The sequence below is a fragment of the Ursus arctos genome, unplaced genomic scaffold, assembly GCF_023065955.2.
Source record: "Ursus arctos isolate Adak ecotype North America unplaced genomic scaffold, UrsArc2.0 scaffold_36, whole genome shotgun sequence".
NCBI classification, from domain to species: Eukaryota; Metazoa; Chordata; class Mammalia; order Carnivora; family Ursidae; genus Ursus; species Ursus arctos.
This window is the reverse complement of record NW_026623050.1, coordinates 9,257,234-9,275,858: the sequence shown is the minus strand read 5'-3', so window position 1 is coordinate 9,275,858 and position 18,625 is coordinate 9,257,234. Positions and strand designations below refer to the sequence as shown.

The following is an 18,625-nucleotide window of genomic DNA, read 5'->3' as shown; positions in this document are numbered from 1 at the left end:
GTGCGCGGTTCTTAAAGGCCGGCGGTAGGAACCGTTCATTGGCTGCTGCCTGTCAGGGGGTGGAGCCCTGGCGCCGCAGGGGCTGGGCTGGGGCAGCGACGTTCCGGCCCTGCGGACACCCGCGGGCGCGGAGCAGTGGCTGCTGCTGTCGTCCCTGTCTCGTTTTCTATAGGGAGCTCCCACCCGGACTTGGGCAGGGGTGGGGCTCTGAGGGACCGGGTGGAGGGGCGAGTCGATTGCCTTGGCGCCGGAAGAAGCTTCTAGTTAGGATGTTTCCCGGATAAGTACTGTCTGGCAATTCCGCAGCCTCACCAGAACTGAGGGGAGCCATATTGTCCCTCTCTGTCTCCCAGTTTGTATCGTTGTCTCCATCTGTGCCGGTGTATTATCATTGTCTGGTGCTTTTTTTTTTTTTTTTTTTAGTTCCCTGCCTGCCAGGGTCCTAGATTCCATCCTCGGTTTACTTGTCCTCATTGCCCCAGACCCGGGGAATGCTCAGGAAGGCTGCGCGGTATTGGAGGGACAGAATGACCTTCCAGCCCTGAGTCCCTGGTGAGTTGTTATTCCGGAGATAGTAGTTGGCTAGTCTCCATCTCTGCTGAGTGCAAGACTCCAGTGCAATGAGCTCAGACTGCAGCAAGGCGGATTTGAGTAAAACGCAGGAAAGACCTTCCCAACTACAAGTAATGTGACACAGTGAGTTGGGTAACCTTGGGAGACAGTGGTGTTACTTCCCCCAGGGAATTCTCAATACAGAAGGGGCAATGTTTGAACCGAAGAGGGTGACCAGTTCAAAACCAACGAACCAGGGGATGGGAAAGAGGACTAAGGAGGCTGGCACTGTGTTATGACCGACTAGAATATTCTTGTAAAAATGGTGTGTGCTGTTAAGTCTTACCTCCCCTGTTCCTCAGTGTGTCCCCATAACATACTCTGCACTCCAGCATCTTCTTTTACCCAAGATTCTGAATCGTTCTGTACATGTATGTATCAGATGGAGAACCTGTCTTTCAGCTTGGGCTCCAGCAGCACTTTTTTTTTTTTTTTCGTTCTCATTTGCTTTTCATTTGGGGATAGTACAGGGTAGAAAGGAGCACAGTTCCTGATTCTAATCCCCCACCTCTCTGGAGGCCCTGAAGAGGATTAGACATTGTCTGCATGTTAAGTACCTCACTGCAGTCCTAGTCCTTATCATGGGGCATGTGTGATAGCAAAACAGCCAGTCTACTCTGCAGTCAGTTTGGATATGCCCTTACCTGAAACTAATATTATATGTCAATTATATCTCAATTAAAAAAATGGATATGGCCCTGAAAATCCTTTCCGTAACAGAGAAGGAGAAATAAGAGTACTAGCAGAACATCAGATGGTGGTGGTGCTTCACCTTGTATAACACATGTAACAGTGTTCTGCTACAGCTCCGCCCCACCATTGCAGCTCTGAATCTGGTAAAGCTTGGAGAGATGTGCAGGCCTCCTCTTCTGCAATCAGACAAGAGTGCCATGTGGAGGCAGAAAGCCAGAATTGGTTGTAGGGAGAAGGGGACAGTTTCCATAGCAACTGTAGAGATGAGGTCTTTAACTAGCACAGAGCCTGAATATAAGGGTCAGCAGCAGTTAACCATAGGCTCTGCTTTCATCAAGTCTGACAAAGAGGTTAGACAATAGATCTGAATGGTATAGGGAAGGACCACACACTGATGAGATGGTAAGGGCACAAATTGAGGTCTATGATCTCAGGCCCTGCTAGAATTAGGTTTTGTTAATTACAGCTGCAAAGACAGACTATGATAATACTAAAATTGCACATATATGCTGGGTGAGCATCCAGCAGGCTGTTCTTTAAAAGGCAGAAGGTGTCATAGAAAGATTGACTGCAGGTATCTCTTAATTACTCCACTCTTTCCTCAATTAACAGTATCCCAGCCATTGGGTGATGATCCCGGTATCATCATCATATTATCAGAAAATATTTTCAAGCATCAAATGGCACACAGCACTGTGAGCACAATGCTCTCTAAAGAAAACTATGTGTTTAGCATCAGGATCTATGTTCCAGAATTTCAAAACTGAAGACAGAAAACACTGATACACATATGTAAAAGGCATAGAAAGCTGAATAAAAATATTAAAGAAATACATACATGAGTTGCAAAGTATATAAAAACCTATTTTGTGTTTACGAAGGGTGTGCTGTGTCAGGAGCCTAATAGTAAAAGGATGTCACTCAAAGACCAGTCCAAAGGGATTATTGGGGACCTGTGATATGCATGACTGTGGGGAGCACACATTAGTGTGTGGTGGTTATAGAACCCACTTCAGTGTTTCACTTAACTCTTGACCACTAGAATGACCCAATATGATCTTTTGGGAACTCCCTTATTCTGTAGTTTCTTCCACACTCTTGTCATGTAGGATTAGCAGATATAGTGATTACAACCAATGCTTTTCAAACTATTTGTGGTGAAGGACCCTTGAATTGTAGAAGGGGTCGCTGGGGATCTATCACTGAAAAGAGGAGGTTAGCGGAGATGCAAAAGGAAGACACTATTATAGGCTCTTTCCTTGCGTGTGCACTGCAGTGGGCACGAGGCAGAAAACAGTATAAATCTGGAATAGTGTGAAAGGTAATTGTGGCCTTGGCTAAGTGTGAGCCAGTTAAAGGATTCTCAGACCTTCACCAGTTCATAATATCTAGTGCTAAGGTATCGAATAGGTAAATTATGTACATATTTAACAAAATAGGAGGGACATCTCTAAATTTTTTCTGGAAATAATTTCATATTTGGCATTTAAATTTAAATTAAATTTAAAAATTTAGTTGTCCTCATGAGAAAATCAGAACTTTATTAGGATTAATTGCACTCATCTTGAATTATGGGTACGTGGAAGAGGAGGGCATCATAATGCTTTCAATGCTTAGGGTCTCCACAGGACTTAAGCCAGCTCTGGTAATTCATAAAGAAAAGACACTGACTCCTCCCTTACTTTCGGCCTGATGAATGTCATTAGTTTTTCTGAGGTTCTGAGCTCATTTGGCAGAATTCCAGCCTGCTCTGCTGGATTGCATGGTCTTATCAACCAAAATATCCAAAAGGAGCTGCATGCAGCTCGGATTCCCACCCTGTACTCAGTTCTGCCTATAAAGCATTCTTTACACAGAGAGAGGCGTGTTGGATTACAGGATTGCTGTGTCAGAGGTTTATCCTTGGCTTTTGGGGAAAATGCTATGATCATAACGTGTGTCAGCAGCCATAGGGTCACCTCTTAGCATGAACAGCTGGTTTATCTGAAGAGGTACTGAGTAAACTAATCTCTGGAAAGGTTGAGGTGGGGAAGAAATCTGCATTTATTACTACGTCTGGCACACAGAGGAGGTCCACAGTAATCATCTGTTGGATAATTTTCCTGATTACCATTTGTTAACATTAAATAACGGGAAAAGCACAGGCATTGGATTTACCCTCTACCTGCAGAACATTGCAAAAGGACAATGAAGATATTTACCCCTTTTCCTCCCTCACTCCTTTATTCTTTCATTGAAGAAAGTAATTCCCAAAAGTAAAAAAGAAACATGTATAGATACTATTTTCCCTTATCCATTCCATTAGCCTGTGAGATGGAAGTTAGTGTTTGGCTGTGGCCAACATTTTCCTTTAGCCTTCTGAGCAAAGCAACGTCTTACTACAGGAACCTCTAAGGATTTTCTTGTGGTGGTGGAGATGCTGGTCATAAAGATATTCCAAATTTAAGTGTATAACTTAGTTTTGAGGCCATGCGTGTATGTGAATCAAATTTTACATCATTTTTTAAAGGTATTTGTAGAATAGAGTTACTTTCCTTGAAGGAATGCTTGGGGTAAAGAAGTATCATTCCCTTCTCAGTATAACAGAACCACAATTACCTTTTCCCTTCCTTCTCAGTTCTTTCTTGAAGAGCCTTTGTAATATACCCTAACTTCCCTTTCTAATATCACCATTTGTTTTTTTTTTTTTAGGATTTTATTTATTTGTTTAACAGAGAGAGAGAGAGAGCACGCACAAGCAGGCAGAATGAGAGAGAGAAGCAGGGAGCCCGACATGGGGCTTGATCCCAGGACTCTGGGATCATGACCCGAGCCAAAGTCAGGCACTTAACCACTTAAACGACTGAGCCACCCAGGCGCCCCTCTAACATTACCTCTTGCAAATACTTTGCATTAACCCTTAGTCAGTCTGAGCCACTTGCCTTTCCCGCAGCCATTCTTTTTTTTTTTTTTTTAAGATTTTATTTATTTATTTATTTTAGAGAGAGATAGAGAGCATGAGGGGGGTGTGGGGGGAGGAGCAGAGGGAGAGAGAATCTCAAGCAGACTTCATGCTGAGCATGAAGCTGGAGGTGGAGCTTGATCTCACAACCCTGAGATCGTGATCTGAGCCGAAACCAATAGTTGAACGTTTAACCAACTGAGCCACCCAGTCGCCCCATCCCTCAGTCATTCTTATACTTTCTGTTTAGGCTGTCTCTTTTGCTTTGGATGCTTTGGTTCACCTTCATTCTCATTTAGTGATTTATTTATTTTACCCTTTTGATTTACTTTGTTTATAGAACAAGTTTCCATCTCATTCCACAAAGGATTTAAGGAGTGTGACCGAACTCAAACACAGCTGCTTCTATGGAACTGACTTCCGCAATTGACAACTGTGTGAACTTGGGCAAGGTGCTTATCCTTTCTGTGCTTTAGTTTCCTCTTCTGTAATAATATAATAATTGCATCCCACCGTATTGTTATTTTGAAAATTAAGTGGGACTATCTCTTACATATGCTTAGAACAATGTCTGGAATTCGTTTACTTATTCATTCATTTGGTAATATTTATTGAGCGCTTACTGTGTGCTACCACACACAGTACACAGAGCCCCTGCTCTTGTGGAGCTTACATTCTAGTGGGGGAGACAGATAGTAAAGAGGTAAATGATATCGTATGTCAGAAAGTGATTAGTGCTGTGGCAAAAAAGAAGGTAGGGTAAGGGTGGCTGATGGGGACTGTGGTGATGGGGAAGAATGGTGAAGGGATAGGGAAGGTTGCAGTTTGGGTTTTTTTTTTTTTTTAAAGATTTTATTTATTTGACACAGAAAGAGAGAGTGAGCACAAGCAGGGGGGACAGTAGGCAGAGGGAGAAGCAGGTTCCCCGCCAAGCAAGGAGCCCGATGTGGGACTTGATCCCAGCACCCTGGGATCACAACCCGAGCTGATGCTCCACCGACTGAGCCACCCAGGCACTCCCCCTTTTTTAAGATTTATTTATTTTAGAGAGAGACAGCACTCGAGTGAGCATGGGAGAGGGGGAGGGGCAGAGGGAGAGGAAGAGAGAGAATCTCAAGCAGATGCTTTGCTGAGTGTGGAGCCTGACGCGGGGCTCGATCTCACAACCCTGAGATCATGACCTGAGCCTAAATCAACAGTTGGACACTTAACTGACAGAACCATGCAGGTGCCCCATAGAGCCTTATTTATAGGCATTGTTGGACTTTGTTTTTTTCTCTGAGTGAAATGGGGAACATATGCAAGCTTTTAAACAGAGGACTGATGCGGTTTGACTTAGATTTTTACAGGATCACTTTGGCTGCTGTGTTGAGAATAGACTGTAGATGTTGTAAGGGTTACACTGGGAAGTCCCTCAGGGATCTTGCTGTAATCTGGGTGAGCAATGATGTAATTAAGACTAGAGTGATGTCAGTGGAGATGGTAAGAATCAGTGAGATTCTAGACACACAGTATTTTAAAGGTAGAGCCAACCTGATTTCCTGTCTGATCAAATGAAGAATGGGAGAGAAAGAGAATAGTGACTCCAGAGATAAACCAAAAATTTAAAAAGAAAAAAAAAAGTTACTTATAGGAGGAGAGAAGAAGCAGATTGCAAGGCAGCCAGAAATAGGAGGTAGACTTTTAAAAATTTAACTTATTTTGTGGATTTGACTTTGAAATATAAATGATTTAGAGAAATACGAACCAAAATTAACTCAAAATGACCAATCTGACAAATAACGTGATCCAGAGTATATTTTTTAAACCTATACATCAATAAACCCAACTATAAAGTGGACAGTTTGAGTGGATTGACACAAGAGAAGATGCACAAATGGCCAATAAGTACAGGAAAAAGTGTTCATCATTAGTCCCAGGGAAATGCAAATTAAAACCACAGCACACTATCACTTAACATCCACAAAATGGCTAAAGTTAAAAGACCTATAACACCAAGTGTTAGCAAGATTGTGGAACAAATAGAACTCTCGTACACTGCTAATAAAAGTATTTGTAAGTTTCTTGTAAAATTAAACAAATACCTATCCTATGACCTAGTAGTTCCATTCCTGGACATTTACCCAAGAGAAATGAAAACACATGTGTCCATAAAAAGACTTGTGATGGTTGTTCATAGCAACTTTATTCATAATAGCTCCAAACTGGAAACAACCCAAACGTCCATCCATAGGAGAATGGACAAACAAATTGTGGCATCTTCATGCAATATAAAGATAAAAAGAAACTACAAATATACACAACATAGATAAAAAATTAAAAACATCATTCTGAACAAAAGAAACAAAATACAGAAGAATATTGTTAGTTGGTATCCTGAGGAATTAATGCCAAGACATAATTAGATGTACAAGAGAAGGATGCCTCAGTGGCTCAGTCGGTTAAGTGTCTGGTTTGGTTCAGGTCATGATCCCAGGGTCCTGGGATTGAGCCCTTGCTCACCAGGGAGTCTGCTTCTCCCTCTGCCCTTTACCCTGCTTGTGCTCTCTCTTGCTCTCTCTCTCAAATAAAATAATAAAATCTTAAAAAGAAAGACTACATACTAGATGATTCATTTACATTAAAATTATTAAACAGGAGAAGCTAATCTATGATGGTAGAAATCAGAATATGGTTGCCATGAAAATATGGTTGCCACTCTCTAAAGTGAAGAAAATGTTTTATATCTTGAATGGTACGTAGGTTTCACAGATGTATACATTCGTCAAAACTCATCACATTATACAACTAAGAGCTGTGCATTTCATTGTTTTTAAATTTAATCTCAATAAAAAAATCAAATAGTCACTAAAAATAAAAAACAAAATGAAATAAATTAATCTCACTGTATTAAATTAGTAGAAGAATTAAAATACAATAATTTAACTGTACTTTTTTCAAAAATTTTTATTGTGAAATACACATAAAATTCACCATTATAGCCAATTTTTTTCTATCATAGCCAATTTTAAGTGTATGGTTCAGTGATACTAAATACATTCATAATGCTGTGCAACCATTACCATCCATCTCTGTTCCTCTTTTAATCTCGTAAAACAGAAACTCTATACCCATTAAGTAGCAACTCCCCACTTCTCCTCCCCCCAGATCCTGGCAGCCATCTTTCTACGTTCTGCCTCTATGATTTTAACTACTCTATATAAGTATATGAGGTATATAAGTACCTCATATATGGGGAATCATACAGTATTTGTCTTTTTGTGATTGGCTTATTTCCCTTAGCATAATGTCTTCAAGATTCATCCATGTTGTAGCATAAATCTTAACTGTACATTTTTAATGAGATGTACCCTAAGGGGGGAAAAAAACTGCAAAGAAACATTCAACTTTTTTCATTAGTTGTCTCATTAGTAATAATATTCGTATTTTTTTTGAAATAGATTATATATAGAGAGAGAGAGGGAGAGAGAGAGAACAGAATAAAAGAAATTATTTTAACATTATCAGGAACCAAGATATGGATCATAAAAGAGGTAAATATAAAATCAAGAAACTTGGGTAAAATCCTTGAAATCCTAAAATTTAATTGGAAAAAGCAAAACACTGACCAAATCCAATATTAGCCATAAATTGCGGTCTCTAAATGTCATTTACTACTAAAATGAACCAAGGCTTCTTAGAAAAGCATCTGATTCCAGATTGGGAGCAAGAAATGAACAAGATGAACCTGGAACATCTTATCACAACAGAAAACAAGAAAGGTACCAAAGACCACTGGAATTATGTCAAAAGGACTCTGGAGCTAATCTGAAGAGATTTCCACAGTCCAAAGATGTGACAATATGCATTTCAAAATGAGCAATAACTGCAATGTATTGGATACACTAAATGTGTTAAAATTCATGAGTTCAGGGGCGCCTGGGTGGCACAGCAGTTAAGCGTCTGCCTTCGGCTCAGGGCGTGATCTTGGCGTTATGGGATCGAGCCCCACATCAGGCTCCTCTGCTATGAGCCTGCTTCTTCCTCTCCCACTCCCCCTACTTGTGTTCCCTCTCTCGCTGGCTGTCTCTATCTCTGTCAAATAAATAAAATAAAATCTTTAAAAAAATAAAATAAAAAAAAAATAAAATAGAATATCACTATTTTGCAGCTCTTAGTGAAATAATGCACCTAGGTAATGATTACCAATGACTGCTAAACTATCAAGTAAAAAGATAGTAACATTTGAGCCTATTTATCAATTGTAACAGAACAGAAATATATTCAACCAGATGGTATATGTCTCTTGATAAGATGCAATAGGGAGAAATTAATGATGTGCTATATGTTGGCTAATTGAATTTAAATTTAAAAAAAAGATGCAATAGGAAGTAAATGATAGCACTTACGAAGGATTCTTGCCAAAAAAGAAAAAATAGAGCATAAATCATAACAACTCTATATCTAACTGTCCATTTATAGGAAACAAGAAGAGACAAATATATCAGATGACACCACAGGGATGCAATAAAAAAAAATCCACAGTGCTGGAAATTTTACAGAACAAATGACCTAGTTTCATCAACAAATATATAAATTGCAGGAAATAAAAATGAGGGAGGATTTACAGATTAAAAGATAGCTAAGAAAAGAATCATCCAAATGTGTGAATTTTGTTTTGGAATTGCAAAAAAAAGAAAGAAAGAGAGAGAGACAATTGGGGAAATTTGAACACTACATGTTTGGTAACATTAAGAAATTACTGTTAATTTTCTTTGTATGTGTTAATGATATTTTTAAAAGATTCTCTATATTTTACACACAAATACAAGTATTTATGGATGAAATTATATGATATCTGGGGCACCTGGGTGGCTCAGTCGTTAAGCGTCTGCCTTTGGCTCAGGTCATGATCCCAGGGTCCTGGGATCGAGCCCTGCATTGGGCTCCCCGCTCAGCAGGAAGCCTGGTTCTTCCTCTCCGACTCCCCCTGCTTGTGTTCCCTCTCTTGCTGTGTCTCTCTCTCAAATAAACAAATAAAATCTTAAAAAAAAAAAAGAAATTATATGATATCTGGAATTTGCTTAAAAATAATAAGTTGGGAAAGAGGTAGGAAATTGGATGAAACAAGACTGGATATTTATTGATTATTGTTGAAGTTGGCTGATAAGTACATGGGTTATTTTTTTTCTTTTTCTATTAAAAAAAAAAAAAGAATATCTCCAAGCTTTTTGTTATAAGCAACAGGAAGGATAAAGTTTCATCCCCACCCTGAGATGGGGAAGGCTTCAAGTGGAGCAGGTTTAGTAGAAAAGATGAGTTAAAATTTAAGCATATTGAGTTTGAGATGTCATTTGAACATTCAAATGGAGATAGTGAATAGGCAGTTAGATATATAAATTTTGGATTTGGGAGCGAGGTCTGGGCTGAAGATATAAATTTGGGGGTCATTAACTTACAGATGACATTTATAGCAATGAGGCTGGATGAGATAAAAAAAGGAGCAAGAGTAAACATAGTAAATGCTCAATAAATATTCATTATAAATATGATTAAAACTATTACTTTTGGGGGCGCCTGGGTGGCTCAGTCGTTAAGCGTCTGCCTTCGGCTCAGGGCGTGATCCCGGTGTTATGGGATCGAGCCCCACATCAGGCTCCTCCACTATGAGCCTGCTTCTTCCTCTCCCACTCCTCCTGCCTGTGTTCCCTCTCTCACTGGCTGTCTCTCTCTCTGTCAAATGAATAAATAAAATCTTTAAAAACAAAACAAAACAAAAAAAAAACTATTACTTTTGGTTTCTTTCCTCTCTGAACTCCTATAGCACTTTTATCGTATCTTGTATTATAGTTATTTGTTTATGTGTCTTATGCTTTCTATAAATTATAAGTTCCCTAAATGTGGGAAGTATATCTTTTTTTTTTTTTTTTTTTACAGATTTACTTATTTGGGGCACCTGGGTGGCTCAGTCGGTTAGGCGCCTGCCTATGGCTTGGGTCAGGACCCCAGGTCCTGGGATCCAGCCCCATGTGAGGCTCTCGGCTCAGTGGAGAGCCTGCTTCTCCTTCTCCCTCTGCCTGCTGCTCCCCCTGCTTGTGCTCTCTCTCACTCTCTCTCTGTGTCAAATAAATGAATGGACTCTTTAAAAAAAAAAAAAAAAGATCTACTTATTTATTTTAGAGAGAAAGTAGGGTTTGGGGAGGGGCAGAGGGAGAGGGAGAGAGAATCTCAAGCAGACTCCAGCTGAGTGTGGAGCCTGAGGCAGGGCTCAGTCTCACAACCCTGAGATCATGATCTGAGCCAAAATCAAGAGTCAGGGGCGCCTGGGTGGCTCAGTCATTGTTAAGCGTCTGCCTTTGGCTCAGGGCATGATCCCAGAGTCCTGGGATCGAGCCCCACATCAGGCTCCTTCGCTGGGAGCCTGCTTCTTCCTCTCCCACTCCCCCTGCTTGTGTTCCCTCTCTCGCTGGCTGTCTCTCTCTCTGTCAAATAAATAAATAAAATCTTTAAAAACAACAACGACAACAACAAAAAACCAAAATCGAGAGTCAGATGCTTAACCAACTGAGCCATGCAGGCACCCCGTGGGAATTATATCTTTTTTTTTTTTTAAGATTTTATTTGTTTATTTGACAGAGAGACAGCCAGCGAGAGAGGGAACACAAGCAGGGGGAGTGGGAGAGGAAGAAGCAGGCTCCCAGCAGAGGAGCCTGATGTGGGGCTCGATCCCAGAATGCTGAGATCACGCCCTGAGCCAAAGGCAGACGCGTAACAACTGCGCCACCCAGGCGCCCCCGTGGGAATTATATCTTAATCATCTTTATATATTGTTCTCCTTCCACTACCACCATGGAGCCGGAATGGTGTCTTGCACACGACTGACTTGAAATTAATAAGTGAACTAGAGTTTGTAAAGAAATTTCTGGTCAGGGCTATGGATTTTCTGGCTTCAGGTTCACGAGACTCCCTATGTTGATTGGCTTATATGCGAGCAGGGCCAAAATGTGTTACTGTAGTTCTTGCTAACTAGTTAGCACGCTGGCTCTGTATAGCCTAGATCAGCCTTTAGGATCCAACCCTATCTAAGACAGTACAGTGGAGAAATAAAACCATGATTCTGTGGTCAATTAATCTTTGACAAAGGAGGCAATATGCAATGGGAAAAAGTCTCTTCAATAAATGTTGCTGGGAAAACTGGACAGCTACATGCAAAAGATTGAAACTGGACCACTTTTTTTTTTTTAAAGATTTTATTTATTTATTTGACAGAGAGAGGCAGCGAGAGAGGGAACACAAACAGGGGGATTGGGAGAGGGAGAAGCAGGCTTCCCGCTGAGGGGCTAGATCCCAGAACACTGGGATCATGACCTGAGCCGAAGGTAGACTGCTAGTTTTAGCATGAAATACATTTATTTATTTTAAGTCATCTTTATTGTGAAATATAACATGCATAAAAATGAATAAAATATAAACATACAAAGGTATGAATTATAAATTGTATACCTGTTAATGCCCCTAGTAATAAAAACAGAACATTTCCAAGCACCTCACTTGCCTCTTAAAGAAATTCCCATTATCGACTCCAAAATTAACCAGTCCTGACTTTTATTGAAATCCTATAGTTTCTTTGTTATTATTATTTTTTATGACCTAGGTGTACATCTTTTTTTTTTTTTTTTTAAGATTTTTTATTTATTTTTTGTCAGAGAGAGCACAAGCAGGGGGACCGGCAGGCAGAGGGAGAAGCAGGTTCCCTGCTGAGAAGGGATCACCATGTGGGACTTGATCCCAGGACCCTGGGATCATGACCTGAGTGGAAGGCAGACGCTTAACCACATGAGTCACCCAGGCGCCCCTAGGCGTACATCTTTAAATACTGAAATTTAGTGTTGTCTCATTAAAATTTTTTTTTTTTTTTTTTAGAGGGAGAGAGAGGGCACGTGCATGTGTGCGGGGTTGGTGGGGCAGGGCAGAGGGAGAGGGAGAGAGAGAATCCCAAGCAGCCTCCCCGCCCATCCCAGAGCTGACTTGGGGCTCTGTTCCATGATTATGACCTGAGCCAAAATCAAGAGTCGGGTGCTTAACCAACTGAGCCACCCAGGTGCCCCTCATTAAAAAACTTTCAAAATTGTAGTGCAATGCATATAACATAAACTTTACCATTTTAAACATTTTTTTAAAAGATTTTATTAAAAGATTTTTTTTTAAAGATTTTATTTATATATTCGACAGAGATAGAGACAGCCAGCGAGAGAGGGAACACAAGCAGGGGGAGTGGGAGAGGAAGAAGCAGGCTAGCGGAGGAGCCTGATGTGGGGCTCGATCCCATAACGCCGGGATCACGCCCTGAGCCGAAGGCAGACGCTTAACCGCTGTGCCACCCAGGCGCCCCTAAAAGATTTTTTTTAAGTAATCTCTACACCCAGTGTGGGGCTGGAACTCACACCCCCGAGATCAAGGGTCGCAAGCTCCCCTGACCGAGCCAGCCAGGCGCCCCGTTTGAAACGTTTTAAAGTGTGCAGTGCACTAGCATTGAGTACACTCACCTTGCGCAACCATCACCACCACACATCTCCAGAACTCTTTCATCTTCCCAAACTGCAGCTCTATACCCGTTAAACAATACCTCCCTTTTCCTCCCTCCCCACAACTTCCAGAAAGCCACCATTCTACTTTCAGTTTCTATGAATTTGCCTATTCTAGGTACATCATATAAGTAGAATCATACAATATTTATCTTTTTATGTCTGGCTTATTTCACTGAACACAATGTTTTCAAGGTCCATCCATGTTGTGGCAGGTTGGTCCCACTCTTAATTCTTATCTTGTAGTACTGGATTCCAGGGAGTTATGGATTGGAAAGAAAGCTGAGAGGGAGGAGAGCCAGGAACTCTGGAGTCACAGAATGAGAATTTTAAAGAAGAGGGCATCAGCAACACCATCATACACTGTAAAGGTTACAGCTAATAAGGTGATTTGACAAGAAATTTTCAGAATCGGCAATTAACAAACATTTTTAGAGTAACTGCTTTGTGCTTGGAATTGTGCTAGGCACTGGGTTTATGGAGGCCGAAGCCAGATTGCAAAGGATTACAGAGTTACTGGTATGGAGAAAGCAGAGTATGGAGGGAAGGAAAACAGAAAGCCCGGGAAGTTGATAGAGAAGTAAAATGCTACCGGGGATATGGATATTTGAATACTTCTAGAAAAAGAGGAATAAACCAGGGGAAGGCTGGCAATCTCAGTCAGTATTCAGATAGGCCACGATGCCACCTCCTCCCTGCCCTCCCCCCGTACCACAACTTTATGTTTCTGTTTCCAGGTAAGTGGCTCCTAGTGGAGTTAAACTCTTCAGATTAAAATTTGAAAAGTTGGAAGGCAGAAAACTGCAGCTAATACAACTGTGCTTGGTATTGGGTGTTTGAGAGAGACTCAGGCTGATAAGAAGGCCTACAGCTGATTGGCTGGCTGGAAAATGAAGCTAGCTGGGAAGGGGGAAGTGTGCTCTGCTAATGTGCTTTCATGGCTTCATCTATACTTGGGTGTGGCAAAATTGGGGGCTCTGGAGAGATTAGACAAGTGGGTTAAAATGAACAAGAATGAACAAAATATGATTTATACAGGGGCGCCTGCTGGCTCAGCTGGTAGAGCATGCAACACTTGATCTCAGGGTTATGAGTTTGAGCCCCATGTTGAGTGGAGAGATTACTTAAAAGTAAAATCTTAAAAAAAAAAGTGATCTATACATACAATAAAATATTATTCAGCCTTAAAAGGGAAGGAAATTCTGACACATGCTTTTAAAATTACAATATGGATGAATCTTGAGGACATTATGCTAAATGAAATGAGCCAGACACAAAAGGACAAATATTATACGATTCCATTTATTTGAGATACCTAGAGTTGTTAAGTTCTTAGAGACAGAAAGCAGAATGGTGGTTGCCAGGGGCTGGTGGGAGGGGGGATTGGGGAGTAAGTATTTAATGGGCACAGAGTTTTAGTTTGGGAAGATGAAAAAATTCTAGGGATGGATGGTGGTGATGGTTGTGTAACAATGTGAATGTACTGGGATGCCTGGGTGGTTCAGTTGGTTAAGCGTCTGCCTTGGGCTCAGGTCATGATCCCAGGGTCCTGGGATTGAGTCCCACATCTGGCTCCCTGCTCAGCAGGGAGCCTGCTTCTCCCTCTGCCTTCTGCTCCCCTGCTTGTGCTCACTCACTCTCTCTCTCTCTGACAAATAAATAAATAAATAAAATCTTTAATAAAAAAACAAACAATGTGGATATACTTAATTCAACTGAACCTCTACCTTTAAAAATGGCTAAAATGGTAAATGTCATGTTATATATATTTTATCACAATAAAAAAAATTGAGTAGGAGTAATGTGGCAAAATGTTAACAATGTGTGAATCTAGGTGAAAGGTTATGAGAGATCATTTTACTATGTTTTATTATACTATATTTGCAAGTTTCCATTGCTCTAAAATTTTTTTCAAAATAAAAAGTTTACTTAAAATGAGCAGGAGGCAGTTTTAGAGAGAAGATACAGACCAGTGGGCTGGCTTCTTCCACTTCAGGCTTTGCAGGTACCAAGTCTGTCAGCCTCCTGTTAGGAAGTTAATGTAGTATCATAGGCAACTATTGTGTACCTTAAGCAATTTGCTTTCACATTTTAATTATATCATCACCTCTTTGTTGACTTAACTTCTTCATAAGGATGTGGAGTTGACAACTTTACAATTTCTCCTCTGTTTTCTTCATATTATTTTAATTATTATGAATTCCTAGAACACTGGGGACTGTGTTCAAATTCTGACTCTTGCTAGCTCTAAGACATTATGCAAATTATTTCATCTCTCTAAGCTGTAGTGTCCTCATCTGTAACCCTCAGAGAGTATGAGGCTTTTAGATGGGAGAAGGAATGGAAAACAGAGCACAATACCTGCTGCATAGTAAAAATGTAATACATGTTATTAGTTAATTATATCATTGCTATATGACTGGACATGATTGTATAGGTCCAAGTGCAACAGAAGGCCTCCTAGGGGTCAGAATCAACTATATATTAAATGTAAGTCAAAATGTAATACTTTAATATTGCAACTTAAAAGGGATATATAATCGTTTTTCATTAAATTCAGTACTTGTCATAAGCTCAGTAAAGTTCTCTGCCACTGAACGCCCAAACTGAGTTTCCAGATGAAAACAATAAAGCAAATTTAAAAGTTGGTAAATAGTGTCCATGAGGTAGGATTAGACCATCTGGGGTTCTTTTGCTTAGAGAAGTCTGTGATGAGACCTTAAAAAAAGACTAACAAACTAAGTATATAGCACTTATATTTATTGTTTGATTCATTGAAATATATTATAGAATTATTGGACCAGATGAGATGATTCCAGCCTTATGAAAATTTATCCAGGTTTTAAAATTACCAATTAAAGACAATGTGAGAGGAAATGGCTTTAAGCCCTAGAATAAAGGATTTAGGTTAGATGATTAGAAGAAAAATTTCTGACAATGAAGTTTATTAAACTTTAAAGTGAGTTAGCATAAAGTCTGATGGGATTTTCTTGTCTTTAGAGGTAAATTAGATTTCTCTCTGTCTCAGGTGGCTTAGGTAAAGATGCACCTGCAGCTGTAGGTAGCCCAGCTGATGGTCTTTTGTAGCCTTCGAGTCAATAAAGGTCTGTGGCTCACGTAACCACAAGCAGTCAGTCTCAGCGGATAACCATCCTGCCTGCATTTTCTAATCTTTCTGGGTAATTTAATGATTAATTTAATTGTTACACTGGCTACCAAGAAAGTCACGTTTTTTTGTTTTGTTTTGTTTTGTTTTTACAGAGAAAGCAAGAGCATGCACGCTCGCACAGGGTATGCAGGGGGGCGGTGGAGGGGCAGAGAGAGAATCTTAAGCAGGCTTAAGTAGTGGTGGCTTAAGCAGGGTCCACACCCAGAGCGGAGCCCCAAGGTGGGACTAGATCTCAAGATCCTGAGATTATGACCTGAGCCAAAATCAAAAGTCAGAGGCTGTACTCACCGAGCCACCCAGGTGCCCCTCACAGTTTTTCTTCACAGTTTTATTTAGTAATGCGAATGGCTCAGGTTTATATATTTATTTATTTATTTTTAGTCATATTTACCCTTTTTAGTGTACAGTTTTGTGAGTTTTAACAAACACATACGGTTCCTTTTCAAATGACCAAGAGGGCCTATTTATTTATGTCTTGCTTGGGGAGGGGAAATGGAATAGCAGGAGAGAAAAGAGCAAAAATATAGTGACTTTTAGGGTATTTTTATGGGAATCGAGGTTAAGATTTGCCCACCATAGGAACTGGTTGATTGAGCCCTCACAAATGAACAGATGGATTCACTTTGTCTACCTAGTGTTGTTAATTTTGACCTGCCCTGGTCCTTTCAGAATTAAATTTATTTGGTCACTGGTCTTCTGCAGCATTAGGAGTGGAGGAAAGAAGAAGTCAATTATAAATGATTTCAAGGTTAGGAAGTGGAATGTGTCTCTATGTGTTCTGTTGCATTGTTGTTCCACTAGTGAAACATTCCGGGGACCCTAATTATATCCTAGTTACAGCAACAATAGATGCTAGATTTTTGAGGACAGTTTCATTTCAAACATTCTGTCCTCTTGTTTCCATGCTTTGCTTGTTGGCTTAAAAAATGTGATCACTAATTTATAACAGCAGGGAGAAGACTGGTTTATAGGAAGCTCCACTTCCTCTTAGTCAATATGAAGTGCTAAATTGGGCATTTACAGGATTGGAGGACCATGGATGGACTGCACCTAAGTCATTCTGATCCTGGGATAGAGAGAAAGAACTACCCCCTATCGAATGCCTACTATGTATATGCTTGGCAGTGTTAGGTGCTTTCCCTATTGACAGCTGCTCTGGCTAGAATTCCATTCCAGATCCAACCACCACTTAAATAAAACACATATTCCTCATGGTGTCTAGTTCATTAATACAAGTCACAGCTGCCACACCCTCTATAAGACCCTGGCACCATAATTAGGTTAACAGACTCTTAAGGTTTGGAGGGATCTTTGAGGTCATCTAGTTAAAGGGGTGGCAGCTGTTTTCTTCACCGCGGCTGAGAATCCCTGTGCTCAATTCTCTCAACGGGAAGAGCAAAAAATGTCTGGGGCTATCGTCTCCTTGGTCTCCAAGTTCATATAAAAGATAGGACAATGATAAACAAATGTGAAGCTCTAACTGTGTTCCAGACTGGAAATGGCAATTGGGGGGGGGAAGCTTTACTGGGGCCCTCAGACAACGTAAAGAACAAAACAAAACAAAACAAACCAACCCCAAACTGGTGGAGACGTAATATGGGGCTCTTGAATTCAGTTAGAGGCCCACGTAAAGGGATCCTGATGGACACAGGTAAAACCCAAAGCATCCTCCCTTTCTTCAGTTTCAACAGCTCTGAAGTACTAGGCATCCTAGATCCTCTTCTTCAACCTTTTATTAGAAAGCGGGGAAACCCTCTCCTTTTCTATGGAAGAGGGTGAGAGAAGGGGCCTCAAGTTGCAGGAACGATAGAAAACAGGTCTTTTCTCTTATGTCTGAGTAGTGGTACAAATAATTGTCCTAGAGGCAGGGGAATATATTTCACGCCCTCTCAAGGTCCCTTCGGTTCAAGGATACTGTCATTCTCTGGCTGTACTAGGGGGAGGGCCTGCAACGTCCATGCTGCCATGGAAACACGCCGCGGTGTTCCTTTTTCTTACGTGGGGCGGGGCACTCTGCCTCAGCCACCAATCACCCACAGGGTTTCTTGAGTGGCGGGCAGCAGCAGCGAATGGGCGAGCCGATACTGCGTGACGCTACGGGAAAAGGGGGAGTCCGCGGCCGGCGGCGGCGGTGGCTACAGCGGCGACCTGGGGCTCGAGCTGGAGGGAGCTGGGGAGCGTGCAGGGACTTCTAGCTCCAGCGCGAGTGATCTCCCGGCGGGATGCCTGGTACTGTTTGTAGACATGTGGGGGTGCGGTCAGCTCTGAAGGCTTGGGTTTCGGGTCTGAAGGGTTCGCTGACCGGAGGGGGCGGGGTGGCAAGCATGGCGGCGGTGACGGGGAAAGGGTTGGAGGGCCCTGAGGAGGGGGTGGGGAAGCAGTAGCTGGGAAGGCTGGGTGGTCTTGAGGAAACGTGAAGGGCTGTGGGTGTTCTGGCGAACCGAGATTACAAAGCAGCCTTTTGGGGGGACATAGAGGCGCCAGCAGTAGGAAGAGTTGTGGGGGATGGAAAAAGAGGCGGGGAGAGAAGAGGTTAGGAAGGAGAGGAAAGGGTGTCTACGGGGAAGGTGATGGAAAAGAAGAGGGAGAGAAGGATTGGCAGGCTGATAGTAAATAACGAGGAATTCAGGCCTTGGGAGGTATGAT

At 41.3% G+C, this 18,625-nt stretch overlaps 1 protein-coding gene across 3 annotated transcripts in view; it reads left to right on the top strand.

The window, feature by feature from the left end:
* Positions 1-100: 100 nt before the first annotated feature.
* The window catches only part of TP53BP1 (tumor protein p53 binding protein 1), an 86,201-nt gene continuing 67,676 nt past the window's right edge, over positions 101-18,625 (top strand). The window contains exons 1-3 of one of the 3 annotated variants that reach the window (XM_026479870.4): positions 101-552; positions 4,587-4,698; positions 18,002-18,208. In XM_026479870.4, coding sequence (XP_026335655.1) covers positions 18,202-18,208 — 7 coding nt within the window. In that variant the 5' untranslated portion in view covers positions 101-552; positions 4,587-4,698; positions 18,002-18,201. Of the gene's footprint in view, positions 697-4,586; positions 4,699-18,001; positions 18,209-18,625 lie in introns of all 3 variants that reach the window. The other 2 variants (XM_044392469.3, XM_057306311.1) reach the window with 2 other exon arrangements.